The 13,734-nt window shown below is 45.3% G+C and overlaps 1 protein-coding gene across 2 annotated transcripts in view; it reads left to right on the top strand.

Moving 5' to 3' along the window:
* The first annotated feature begins 10,624 nt into the window (after positions 1–10,624).
* The window catches only part of srebf2 (sterol regulatory element binding transcription factor 2), an 82,514-nt gene continuing 79,404 nt past the window's right edge, over positions 10,625–13,734 (top strand). For both annotated transcript variants that reach the window (XR_013500403.1, XM_078237580.1), the window contains exon 1: positions 10,625–10,888. Coding sequence is in view for 1 of the 2 variants with exons in the window: in XM_078237580.1 (XP_078093706.1) it covers positions 10,804–10,888 (85 nt within the window). In the remaining variant the exon portion in view is untranslated. The remainder of the gene's footprint in view (positions 10,889–13,734) is intronic.

The following is a 13,734-nucleotide window of genomic DNA, read 5'->3' on the forward strand; positions in this document are numbered from 1 at the left end:
GACTGTAAGGAACCTACATTTGTCTTCACTAATCTTTTCCTTGTTACATACTTATTATAAGGTCACAATACTCCAGGTGCGACCAAACTAGTGTTTTATAAAAGTTTAGCCCTCTTCCTTTGTACTCTATACCTCTATTTAACTCCCACGATTCTGTATGCCCCTTTAAAGGCTTTCCGAACTGCCACATTTACCACAGATCTCTGTTCCTCCACCCCTTTTAGAATCGTATCCTCTATACTGTCTCTCCTTCTTCTTTCTACCAAAATGTACCATTTCACGCCTCTTTGCATTAAATTTAATCTGCCATATTCTCCTATTCCACCAGCTTGTCTATGTCTTCCCTAACGTCTATCACTATTTTCCTCACAGCTCACAATATTTCCAAGTTTTGTGTCATCTGCAAATGTTGGGATTGTGCTCTGTACTCCCAAGTCTAGGTCATTCAGCTGCATGTCTTGCCCCACTCCACAAAAATGACTGTTCACCAATATTTTGTTTCCTGTCATACAGCCCCACCCCTCCTCCCACCCCCATCAATCGAGTGTGTCTTCTCCGAACTGCTTCAAATGCAATTATGTCCTTCACAGAATCATAGAAACCCTACAGTACAGAAAGAGGCCATTCGGCCCATCGAGTCTGCACTGACCACAATCCCACCCAGGCCCTACTCCCATATCCCTACATATTTACCCACTAATCCCTCTAACCTACGCATCTCAGGACACTAACGGGCAATTTTTAGCATGGCCAATCAACCTAATCCACACATCTTTGGACTGTGGGAGGAAACCGGAGCACCCGGAGGAAACCCACGCAGACACGAGGAGAATGTGCAAACTCCACACAGACAGTGACCCGAGCCGGGAATCGAACCCAGGTCCCTGGAGCTGTGAAGCAGCAGTGCTAACCACTGTGCTACCGTGCCGCTTAAAAAAGGAGAATGTAATTGTGCACAACACTCCAGATGTGGTCTCACTAAATGCCCTGTTACAACCGTAGCAGAGCAACCCTAAGTTTATATTCCATTCTCCTTCCAATAAACGATTTGCCTTCCTAATCACTTGCTGTACCTGCATAACAACTTTGCGATTCGTATGTCAAGACGCCCAGATCCCTCTGTACCTCAGAGTTCTGAAATCTCCCTCCGTAGATAATATGCTTTTTTATTTATTCTGCCAAAATGGATACTTTCCCACATTATATTCCGTCTGCAAAATGTTTGTCCACTCACTTAACTTTTCTATGTTCCCTTCACAACTTACTTTCCTACCTATCTTTGTGTCATCAATACATTTTGCAACTATACATTCGGTCCCTTCATCCAAATAATTGATACTGCTTGTAAATAGTTGAAGACCGATCCTTGTAGCAGTCTGCTAGTTCCATCTTGCCAATCTGAAAATCCTTTTGGCTAACCAATTCTATATTCATGTTAATATGTTGCCCCCAACACCATCAGCTCTCACTTTTGTGTAGTAACTTTTGATGTGGCACATTGTCAATTGCCTTCTGAAAATCTAAGTCCACCACATCCATAGGTTTCCCTTTATCCAAATCACGAGCTACATTCTCAAAGAATTCTACTAAGTTAGTCAAACACAATTTTTGTTTCACAAAACTATGTTGACTCTGCCTGATTGCAATGAGATTTTCCAAGTGCCTAGCTATAAGCTCTGTAATAACAGATTCCAGCATTTTCCCTGAGACAGATGGTAAGCATGGCTTGAAGTTTCCTGCTTTTCCTCTTCCTCCTTTCCTAAATAGAGGAGTCACATTTGCTATTTTCCAATCTGGTGGAACCCTTCCAGAATTTGGGGAATATTGGAAAATTAAAATCAGCAGCCACTTTTATCACTTTCTATATCAAAAGTTATGAAGTGGAAATGGTTGACAGCTTCAAGTTTCTCGGTGTTCAGATCACCAACAATCTGTCCTGGTCCCCCCATGCCGACACTAGTTAAGAAAGCCCACCGACACCTCTACTTTCTCAGAAGGCTCAGGAAATATGGCATGCCCGCTACGACTCTCACCAATTTCTACAGATGCACCATCCTTTTTGGTTGCATCGCAACTTGGTATGGCACAGCTCTGACTAAGACTGCAAGAAACTACAAAGAATTGTGAACGTAGCCCAGTCCATCACACAAACCAGCCTCTTGTCCATTGACTGTCTACACTTCCTGTTGCCTTGGGAAATCAGCCAGCATAATCAAGGACCCCACGCACCCTGAACATTCTCTCTTCCACCTTCTTCCATCAGCAAAAAGATAAAGAAGTCTGAAAACACGCACCAACCAGCTCAAGGACAGCTCCTTCCCTGCTGCCATCAGACTTTTGAATGGTCCTGTCACACATCAAGTTGATCTTTCTCTTCACCCTATTGTTAACTGCAACATCAAATTTTGCACCCTATCCTTTCCTTTTCCACTCTATATGCTTTGAATGGTATGTTTTGTCTGTGATGTGGAGATGCTGGCGTTGGACTGGGGTAAACACAGCAAATGGCATTTGCTACCAAATAAACCTGTTGGACTTTAACCTGGTGTTGTTAAAACTCTTACTATGTTTTGTCTGTAACAGAGTGCAAGAAACAGTACAGTTGACTGTATCCCAATACATATGACAATAATAAATCAACTCAAATCAAAGACCTGAGGATGAAATCCATCAGGACTTGGGGACTTGTTAGCTTTTAGTTCTGATAATTTTCTCAGTATTGTTTCCCTGGTGATTAGAATTATTTTAAGTTTGTGCCTCCCTTTCACCTCCTGATTCCCAATTATTTCTGGCATGTTATTTGTATCCTTTATATTGAAGATGCAAAATATTTGTTCAATCAATCTATTTCCTTATCTTCCATTATTGCTTCCCCTGACTCACTCTCCAGAGGACAATCTCACTTCGCTTACTCTTTTCTTTTTTAGGTAATTCTTACTGTTTTATATATTTTTAGCTTGGTTTCTCTCATACTCCTAATTTTTCCCTTTTAGTCATTCTTTGCTGTTCGTATTCTGTCCAATTTTCTGACTTGTCGCTCATCTTTACAGAATTACATTCTTTTTCTTTCAATCTGATTCTATCTTTAACTTCTTATGTGAGTCAAGGATGGTGTGCCCTTCCCTTTGAGTCATTATTTCTCACTAGAGTGTTTATTTGCTGAGTATTATGAAATATCTCCTTAAATGTCTGCCATTTTATCTCTACTGACCTAACCCTTAACTTAATTTTCAAGTTTATTTAGCCAGGTCTTCATACCCTCACAATTGGCCTTATTTAAGTTTAAAACTTAGTCTTAGACTCACTCTTTTCTCCCTCACACGTAGTGCAAAATTCAATTACGGTATGATCACTGCTGCCTAGGGACTCCTTTATTTATGAGATCATCAATTAATCTTGTCTTGTTGCACATTCCCAGATCCAGAATAACCTGCTCTGGTTGGCTGTAGAATGTACTGCTCCAAAAAACTGTCTGAAAAACACTCTGTGAACTCAACTTCCAGGCTACCCTTTGCTAATCTGATTCATCTATATGTAGCTTAAAATCATATGTGACAATAGCCACGATTATTATTTCTCACCAGCCCCCAGTTATCCTTCCTGTATACCGAATCCTACATTGTGGTTACTGTTAGGGGGGCTATAAACCACACCCGCAAGCAACTTCTTGCCTTTACCAAATCTTATCTGTACCCAGACTAATTCTACATCTTGATCTTTAGAACCAAGGTCATCCCTCTCTAATGTACTAATGCTATCCTTAATTAACAGAGCTACCGCTCCATCTTTTCCTAGCCTCCCATCCTTCCAAAATGTAACGTATCCTTGAATAATCAGGTCCCAGCCATCATCATCTTACGGCCATGTCGTTGTAATGGCTACTAGATCTTACATAATTATTTCTATTTGTGCTTTCAATTAATTTGTTTTGTTACAAATGCTATGGGCATTTAGATGCAGAGCCTTTAGTTCTGTCCTTTTTCTGTTTTCACAACCTCCAGCCTTACCTGCTGGCTCACTCTTTAGTTGGTGTTCTCTAGCACTTCCTGCCACACTTTGATTACCATTTCCCTAATTGCTACCTTATTCTCTTGCCTGCTCTTCTTTAATTAATCACCTCTTCCCACATTTGATCCCCTGCCCCCATTTGTTTTTGTACTTTTCCAATTCAATCAAATCAAATCAATTCAGAGTCTCAACAAGTTGAGACATTCCCGATCCAAGCTGACAAGACAGGGCCTTCACACCTGTCTTGGGCCTGATCTACATGAGCCAAGCTGATTGGAGGAGGGGGAGGTTTCCTCCTCCAAGGCTTGATCTCATTTGCATCTTACCCAAAAGGCCGAGATGCCGCTTTTAAAAATTGCTTCATATGAATATGAAGCTTAAATGCAACCCAATGACCTCGACCAAGCGCAGCATCCAATCCAGACTACACTTGATCTTAGCCAAAAGGCCAAGAAGCGATCCCCTGCCCCCATTATTTAAGTAAGAAGTTTAACAACACCAGGTTAAAGTCCAACAGGTTTATTTGGTAGCACAAGCCACACAAGCTTTCGGAGCTCCAAGCCCCTTCTTCAGGTGAAAACTTGGAGCTCCGAAAGCTTGTGTGGCTTTTGCTACCAAATAAACCTGTTGGACTTTAACCTGGTGTTGTTAAACCTCTTACTGTGTTTACCCCAGTCCAACACCGGCATCTCCACCCCATTATTTAAAGCCCATTCCACCATCCTTGTTATACATCTTGCCAGAACAGTAGTCCCAGCATAGTTCAGGTCAACGGTACAGCTCTCACTTTCTGGTACTGGTGTCAACGTCCCATGATTTGAACCCATTTCACCCACATCATTCTTTGAGCCACACATTTAACTCCCTAATCTTAATTACCCTATGCCAATTATCAAATCTGACAACATATGACTTCAATCGTGCTGTAATCTTTCATTTCTATTCAAATTAAGGTGACCTGCCTGTATTTCCCAACATGTTGTAATTATTTGTATGCTGAAATGATCATATTTGGGCAATCCTTTTGTACTTTGATTTCATTTTCATTCTAATGATCATCTATAACAATATCGTGAATTATGATTACTTGTTTAATATGTCTTATCATCACAATATACCAATATGGTTTTCATCTGGCAGGGGTGAAACCATGATCAGGCAGGGGATGAGGGTTAGCCCATTGCACTTGGGGTGTGCTGACGCCTGTGATTGTGGTTTGCCCTGGCTAGGGTAGAGTAAAGGATCAGGCTAGCTAATGAGGTTAAATCGAGGCTCCACCTGATGCAATTTTTCAAAGCCATCACGGCCTTTTGTCTAAGATGAAGCATCAGATCAAGCCGGGGAGGGGGTGAAATGCCTCATCCTGTCAGCTTGGATCTTGTTTGGATCGAGCTGGGATGCAATGTCTTGTCTTGTCAGCTTGGATCCGGTTTGTCCCTCATGGGGCGGCACAGTAGGTTAGCACTGCTGCCTCACAGCTCCAGGGACCTGGGTTCAATTCCTGGCTTGGGTTACTGTCTGTGTGGAGTCTGCACGTTCTCTCCGTGTCTGGGTGGGTTTCCTCCGGGTGTTCCGTTTCCTCCCACAGTCCGAAAGACATGCTGGTTACGTGCAATGGCCATTCTAAATTCTCCCTCAGTGTACCCGAACAGGCGCCGGAATGTGATGACGGGGGGATTTTCACAGTAACTTCATTGCAGTGTTAATGTAAGCCTACTTGTGACACTAATAAATAAACTTTAAACTTAAAGAATCAGGGTAGCCAATGAGGTTAAACTGAGGCTGTACCTGATGCAATTTTTCAAAGCCAGCTTGTCCTTTTGCCTAAGATGAAGCGTGTATAGGAAAAGTTAAGAGGGATATGGGCCAAATGCAGGCAAATGGGATTAGCTTAGATGGGCATTTTGGCCAGCATGGACCAGTTTGGGCCAAAGGGCCTGTCTCTGTGCCGTAGATTTTATGTCAGATCAAGCCCGGGAGGGGATGCAATGCCTCATCCTGTCAGCTTGGATCTTGTTTTGATCGAGCTTAAGATGGGATGACATGAACCCAAGATCCCGGTTGAGGCCGTCCTCATGTGTGTGGAACTTGGCTATCAGTTTCTGCTCGGCAATTCTGTGTTGTTGTGTGTCTTGAAGGCCGCCTTGGAGAATGCTTCCCCGAAGATCGGAGGCTGAATGCCTTTGACTGCTGAAGTGTTCCCCGACTGGAAGAACATAAGAAATAGGAGCAGGAGTAGGCCATCTAGCCCCTCGAGCCTGCCCCGCCATTCAATAAGATCATGGCTGATCTGACGTGGATCAGTACCACTTACCCGCCTGATCCCCATAACCCTTAATTCCCTTACCGATCAGGAATCCATCCATCCGCGCTTTAAACATATTCAGCGAGGTAGCCTCCACCACCTCAGTGGGCAGAGAATTCCAGAGATTCACCACCCTCTGGGAGAAGAAGTTCCTCCTCAACTTTGTTTTAAACCGACCCCCCTTTATTTTGAGGCTGTGTCCTCTAGTTTTAACTTCCTTACTAAGTGGAAAGAATCTCTCCGCCTCCACCCTATCCAGCCCCCGCATTATCTTATAAGTCTCCATAAGATCCCCCCTCATCCTTCTAAACTCCAACGAGTACAAACCCAATCTCCTCAGCCTCTCCTCATAATCCAAACCCCTCATCTCCGGTATCAACCTGGTGAACCTTCTCTGCACTCCCTCCAATGCCAATATATCCTTCCTCATATAAGGGGACCAATACTGCACACAGTATTCTAGCTGCGGCCTCACCAATGCCCTGTACAGGTGCATCAAGACATCCCTGCTTTTATATTCTATCCCCCTCACGATATAGGCCAACATCCCATTTGCCTTCTTGATCACCTGTTGTACCTGCAGACTGGGCTTTTGCGTCTCATGCACAAGGACCCCCAGGTCCCTTTGCACGGTAGCATGTTTTAATTTGTTTCCATTGAGATAGTAATCCCATTTGTTATTATTTCCTCCAAAGTGTATAACCTCGCATTTCTCAACGTTATACTCCATTTGCCATATCCTCGCCCACTCACTCAGCCTGTCCAAATCTCTCTGCAGATCTTCTCCGTCCTCCACACGATTCACTTTTCCACTTATCTTTGTGTCGTCTGCAAACTTCGTTACCCTACACTCCGTCCCCTCCTCCAGATCATCTATATAAATGGCAAATAGTTGCGGCCCGAGTACCGATCCCTGCGGCACGCCACTAGTTACCTTCCTCCAACCGGAAAAACACCCATTTATTCCGACTCTTTGCTTCCTGTCGGATAGCCAGTCCCCAATCCACTTTAACACACTACCCCCAACTCCGTGTGCCCTAATCTTCTTCAGCAGCCTTTTATGGGGCACCTTATCAAACGCCTTTTGGAAATCCAAAAACACCGCATCCACCGGTTCTCCTCCATCAACCGCCCTAGTCACATCTTCATAAAAATCCAACATGTTCGTCAAGCACGACTTTCCCCTCATGAATCCATGCTGAGTCTGATTGATCGAACCATTTCTATCCAGATGCCCTGCTATCTCCTCTTTAATAATGGATTCCAGCATTTTCCCTACTACAGACGTTAAGCTGACCGGCCTATAGTTACCCGCCTTTTGTCTCCTTCCTTTTTTAAACAGCGGCGTAACATTAGCCGTTTTCCAATCAACCGGCACTACCCCAGAATGCAACGAGTTTTGATAAATAATCACTAACGCATCCACTATTACCTCTGACATTTCTTTCAATACCCTGGGATGCATTCCATCCGGACCCGGGGACTTGTCCACCTTCAGTCCCATTAGTCTACCCAGCACTGCCTCTCTGGTAACATTAATTGTATTAAGTATTTCTCCTGCTGCCAACCCTCTATCGTTAATATTTGGCAAACTATTTGTGTCCTCCACCGTGAAGACCGACACAAAAAACTTATTTAAAGACTCAGCCATATCCTCATTTCCCACTATTAACTCCCCCCTCTCGTCCTCCAAGGGTCCAATATTCACTCTAGCCACTCTATTCCTTTTTATATATTTATAAAAACTTTTACTATCATTTTTTATATTAATTGCTAGCCTAGCTTCATAGTCTATCCTTCCTTTCTTTATCGCTTTCTTAGTCTCTCTTTGTTGTTTCTTAAATTTTTCTCAATCACTTGTTTCTCCACTATTTTTGGCCACTCTGTACGCAGCTGTTTTTATTTTAATACTCCTGCCTGGCGATTGTCGCACGGTGTCCGTTCATCCGTCGTTGTAGCGCCTACATGGTCTCGCCAATGTATCATGCCTCGGGACATCCTTTCTTGCAGCATATGAGGTAGACAACATTGGCTGAATCGCATGTGTTGTGTTCGTAGAGTACATACAGGAGAAGGAAAGAATAGGGTGCAGAATATAGTGTTACAGTCATAGCTAGGGCATAGAGAAAGATCAACTTAATATAAGGAAATGGAGCATTGTTAGAGAGTTTATAAGAGTTAGAGTACAGCTTTAAAAGCATAGCACATGAGTAAAAGATAGAATTAGAGGGTATGCTGGCGGCAGCTCATAAGAAGTCACCTCGCTCCAGCACCATCTTGTTTGATCCTCATTTGATTTATGTATTAGTATAGTTAAAAGTATCGTTTCTTGTGCGCTATACAAAGCATACCGTTCATAGAGAAGGTAACGGGAGAGTGTAGAGAAAGATCAACTTAATGCAAGGTAAGTCCATTCAAAAGTCTGATGGCAGCAGGGAAGAAGCTGTTCTTGAGTCGGTTGGTACATGACCTCAGACTTTTGTATCTTTTTCCCGACGGAAGAAGGTGGAAGAGAGAATGTCCGGGGTGCGTGGGGTCCTTAATTATGCTGGCTGCTTTTCCGAAGCAGCAGGAAGTGTAGACAGAGTCAATGGATGGGAGGCTGGTTTGCGTGATGGACTGAACGACATTCACAACCTTTTGTAGTTTCCTGCGGTCTTGGGCAGAGTAGGAGCCACACCAAGCTGTGATACAACCAGAAAGAATGCTTTCTGTGTATCTGTAAGCATTGATGAGAGTCGTAGCTGACATGCCATATTTAAGAACATAAGAACTAGGAGGAAGAGGAGGCCATCTGGCCCCTTGAGCCCACTCCGCCATTCAATAAGATCATGGCTGATCTTTGCGTGGACTCAGCTCCACTTACTGGCTCACCATAGCCCTTAATTCCTTTACTGTTTCCTTAGTCTTCTGAGAAAGTAGAGGCGTTGGTGGGCTTTCTTAACTATAGTGTTGGCATGGTGTTGGGGGGAGGGGGGGGGAGGAACAAGGACAGGTTGTTGGTGATCTGGATGCCGAAAAACTTGAAGCTCTCGACCATTTCTACTTCGTCCCCAGCGATGTAGACAGGGCTTCTCCACTATGCTTCCTGAATTCGATGACCATCCCCTTCATTTTGTTGACATGGTGGGGACCGTGATTGGACTGAATTTGAATTGGCTATTTTCATAGAATCATAGAAACCCTACAGTGCAGAAGGAGGCCATTCGGCCCATCGAGTCTGCACCGACCACAATCCCACCCAGGCCCTACCCGCTAATCCCTTTTTTTTTTACCCGCTAATTTCTCTAACCTACACATCCCAGGACTCTAAGGGGCAATTTTTAACCTGGTCAATCAACCTAACCCACACATCTTTGGACTGTGGGAGGAAACCGGAGCACCCGGAGGAAACCCACGCAGACACGAGGAGAATGTGCAAACTCCACACAGACAGTGACCCAAGCCGGGAATCGAACCCAGGTCCCCGGAGCTGTGAAGCAGCAGTGCTATCCACTGTGCTACCGTGCTGCCCATGCTGGGTTAATTTTGATTAGAAATACTGACAGGTACCAATGAAAAAGACGAAGTCATCTTCTATCTTCGCCCCCAACCAGCTATGGTGCCATGGGTCAACGGTTCCCAAAGGGTGCGGCGAGAGGATGGCGGGAAGATTCAAGGACAATCAAAAAAACATTTAAACATTCATGTATAGAAACCCGTAGAAGTTTCCAGATTTCATGCCATCTCTCTTTGTGTTAAGACTTAACACCAGCGTGGCACGCTGCACCCTTTGGGAACCACTAATAGATAAACCATCGGTGCTAGCTGGTTACAGAATGATTTGATTTATTATTGCCACATGTACAGTCAGTGAAAACTGCAGTCAAGGGACCCAGGCTGTATTATGTTTGAATCTACACCTCAGCTGCTCCCCACAACAGCCCATCTCACCTGACGCTGCTCGGGGCAGCAATGCGGGAGCGGTGAGTAATCGGAAAGCCGGCGGTCGCCATGGCGACGGGCTGTGCCGATGCTGACGTCGCATCACCCCACCGCCCGGAGCGCCCCAGCGATTGGCCGGCCGCCGTCTCGTGTTCGTGCCCAAGGCCAACGGCCGCCGCGCGCGCTAAGCGCTCGAGCAACACGGCGCGCGTCAGCGGGGGGGGGGGGCGGGGCGGGGCGGGGCCGGGCAGCGAGGGGGTGGAGTCGAGGCGTGGCCCGGCAGCGAGGGGGCGGAATCGAGGCGTGGCCCGGCAGCGAGGGGGCGGGGTCGAGGCGTGGCCCGGCAGCGAGGGGGCGGGGTCGAGGCGGGGCCCGGCAGCGAGGAGCCAGACTCATGACCACAAGGGGGACCAAGATGGCGGCGACGTTAGTGAAGAAGGGGACATTAGCAGCAACAACAATGATGCTGGGTTAAAGGGAGCAGCATTATTCCCTGGGATATCTTATCTTAGTACACTCTCCCTCCTATTCCCGATAGGAATTCCGATCAATGGACCTTTAAAGGAATGGAGAGCGAGGATATATCGTTTGAGAACATGGACCCCTCACTGAGTGATTTCAGTGAGGGTCTCAATTTTGGGGATATTGATGGTGAGTTAATGTTTGCCTCGCGTTTACTCCCCATTTAAAACCAACCTGAGTGAATAGGTTAAGCATCCAGAACGTGGATGTTTGGGGGGGGGGGGTGGGTGTTAAATTGTTTCCTTTACTGGTTGTCAAAGTTGACAGTAGAAAATGTGGTGCTGAGTGTAATTTTACTGATTAGGTATTCTGAGCGTAAAATCTTCCTGAAAGCAATCATTTGATAATGTGTAGGCTAGCAAAATATTACATTTTTTAAAAACTGTGCATTTATACCATACCTTTAATGTAGTAAAAGATCTACAGGAACTTCACAGGAGTGCTATTCACCAGTATTTGTCATGTTGTGTTTCCAACATAGAATCCCTGCAGAAGGAGGCCATTGGGCCCATCGAGTCTGCACCGACCACAATCCCACCCAAGCCCTATCCCCATAACCCCATGCATTTTTTGATTTGATTTATTATTATTGTCACATGTATTATATACAGTGAAAAGTATTGTTTCTTGCCTACTGTACAGACCAAGCATACCGTTCATAGAGAAGGAAACGAGAGAGTGCAGAATGTTAGAAATCTTAGAAACCCTACAGCACAGAAGAGGCCATTCGGCCCATCGAGTCTGTACCGACCACAATCCCACCCAGGCCCTACATCTTTTATCCACTAATCCCTCTAACCTATGTATCCCAGGACACTAAGGGGCAATTTTAGCATGGCCAATCAACCTAACCTGCACATCTTTGGACTGTGGGAGGAAACCGGAGCACCCGGAGGAAACCCACGCAGACACGAGGAGAATGTGCAAACTCCACACAGACAGTGACCCAAGCCGGGAATTGAACCCAGGTCCCTGGAGCTGTGAAGCAGCAGTGCTAACCACTGTGCTACCGTGCCGCCCCTGTAGTGTTACAGTCATAGCTATGGTGTAGAGAAAGATCAACTTAATGCAAGGTTGATCTTTACCCTAGCTAGTCCCCCTGACACAAAGGGGCAACTTAGTATGGCCTATCCATCTAACCCCCACATCTTTGAACTCTGGGAGGAAACCGGAGCACCCAGAGGAAACCCACGCGGACATGGGGAGAATGTGCAAACGCCAGACAGACAGTGACCCAAGCCGGGAATCGAACCCGGATCCCTGGTGCTATGAGGCAGCAGTGCTAACCACTGTGCCACTCCAGACATCTGGTATTGTCTGAGCAGAAATTTCCTCCGATTAAATATGGTGAACATTGAAGCCATTGTCATTTAGATCCTGCAGTCATCAATTGGCCTGAACTGGACTGTCCACAGCTTTGCTATCCTATTTGACCTCAAGATCCGCTTCCAACCAAGTATCATGGACATCACCAAGACTGCCACTTTCTCCTTTGTAATGGTGGCAGACTGAACTTCCCTCAGCTCATCTGTCACTGAAACCCTCATCCATGCTTTTGTTACCTCTATATTTGATTATCCCTGTAATGCGGCCTTCCATATACTTAATTAGTTTGAAATTCTGCTGCACACGTGGACTAATTTGCTCCAGACCTCGTTCACCTCCCTGCACCTGCTGGTGTACAATAGTTCTTGGTCTGGCATGATTTTAAAATTGCCAACCTCGTTTTCAAAACCCTGCATGACCTCACCCTTCCCTGTCTCTGTAACGTCCTCCAGCCTCACGGCCCTCAGGATCTCCAACTCTGGCTTCTTGTCCATCTCCACTTCCTTCACCCCATCAACAGTCATTGTGGCTTCAATCGACCTTAAGCTCCAGAATTTCCTCCTCCTCATGTCTTTTTTTATAATCCTCTTTCACCAATACTTTGTCCTAATGTCAGCTTCTTTGACTTGGTGTCTGTACTTTGTATGAAAATGCTCCTGTGGAATTTGTAACTATGTTTAAGGTGCTATATGAATGCAGGTGGTTGCTGTTGACACAGCTGACAGGTCAGGAGTAATGTAGGCAGTCAGATTGATATAAGAAACCTTCTGGCTAAGATCAAGTGCAAGATGGGGTGCAATGCCTTTTCTTGTCAGCTTGGATCTTGTTTATCTCTCTTGCGGGGACTTGCCCATTTTTGGGATGCCCTGGATAGGTGAAAGGCACTATATAAATTCAGGTTCTTGTAATGAAGTCAAGTCTGTCTTCACCTGAGAAGAATATGTTGATGAGGCGTGTTGAAGTAGAGTGGGGAAGACTCCACCAGAACATAAATACCGTCAAAGACAGGGGGGCAAACTTCTGTGAGGGGATCTCTGTCTTTGAAACTGAACACTTGACCGATTTGTTTTTGGACCATGCTTGTAATACAGCCATCAAGGATTGCAATACCGGGTTGATTATTTATTCTTGACAGAAGAAAAACACCGTGGATACTGGGAATTTGAGGTCAAAACAACTTGTTGGAAATATTCAGGAGGTCAGGCAGCACCTGTCGGGAGAGAAACAGAGTTAACGGAAGGGATCAGCCATGATCGTAATGAATGGCGGAGCAAGCTCGAAGGGCCAAATGGCCTCCTCCTACCTTCTAAGATTTACTGCACAACCCGCCATGTGTTTTGTGGTTTTGGGAGGCAACCTGCCATTGGCTAGTGGCGGGATCTTCTGGTCCCGCAGTTGTCAATGGGATTTCCTGTTGAATTCACCCTTTGCCTCCATGAAACCCATGGTGGGGATGTGTCGTTGGCAGGACCAGAAGATCCTGCTGACGTGAGTGGCCAGAAATTCCAGCGTTTCAAGTCTCACCTTTCACCGGATCAAAGGTCACAGATTTAAAGTGTTAATCCTGCTTCTCCCTCCACAGATGCTGCCATTTCTGCTAAATATTCCCAACATTTTATTTTTCTTCACCCAAGCCTAGGGCACTGAAC

The sequence above is a fragment of the Mustelus asterias genome, chromosome 21 (genome assembly GCF_964213995.1).
Source record: "Mustelus asterias chromosome 21, sMusAst1.hap1.1, whole genome shotgun sequence".
NCBI lineage: Eukaryota > Metazoa > Chordata > Chondrichthyes > Carcharhiniformes > Triakidae > Mustelus > Mustelus asterias.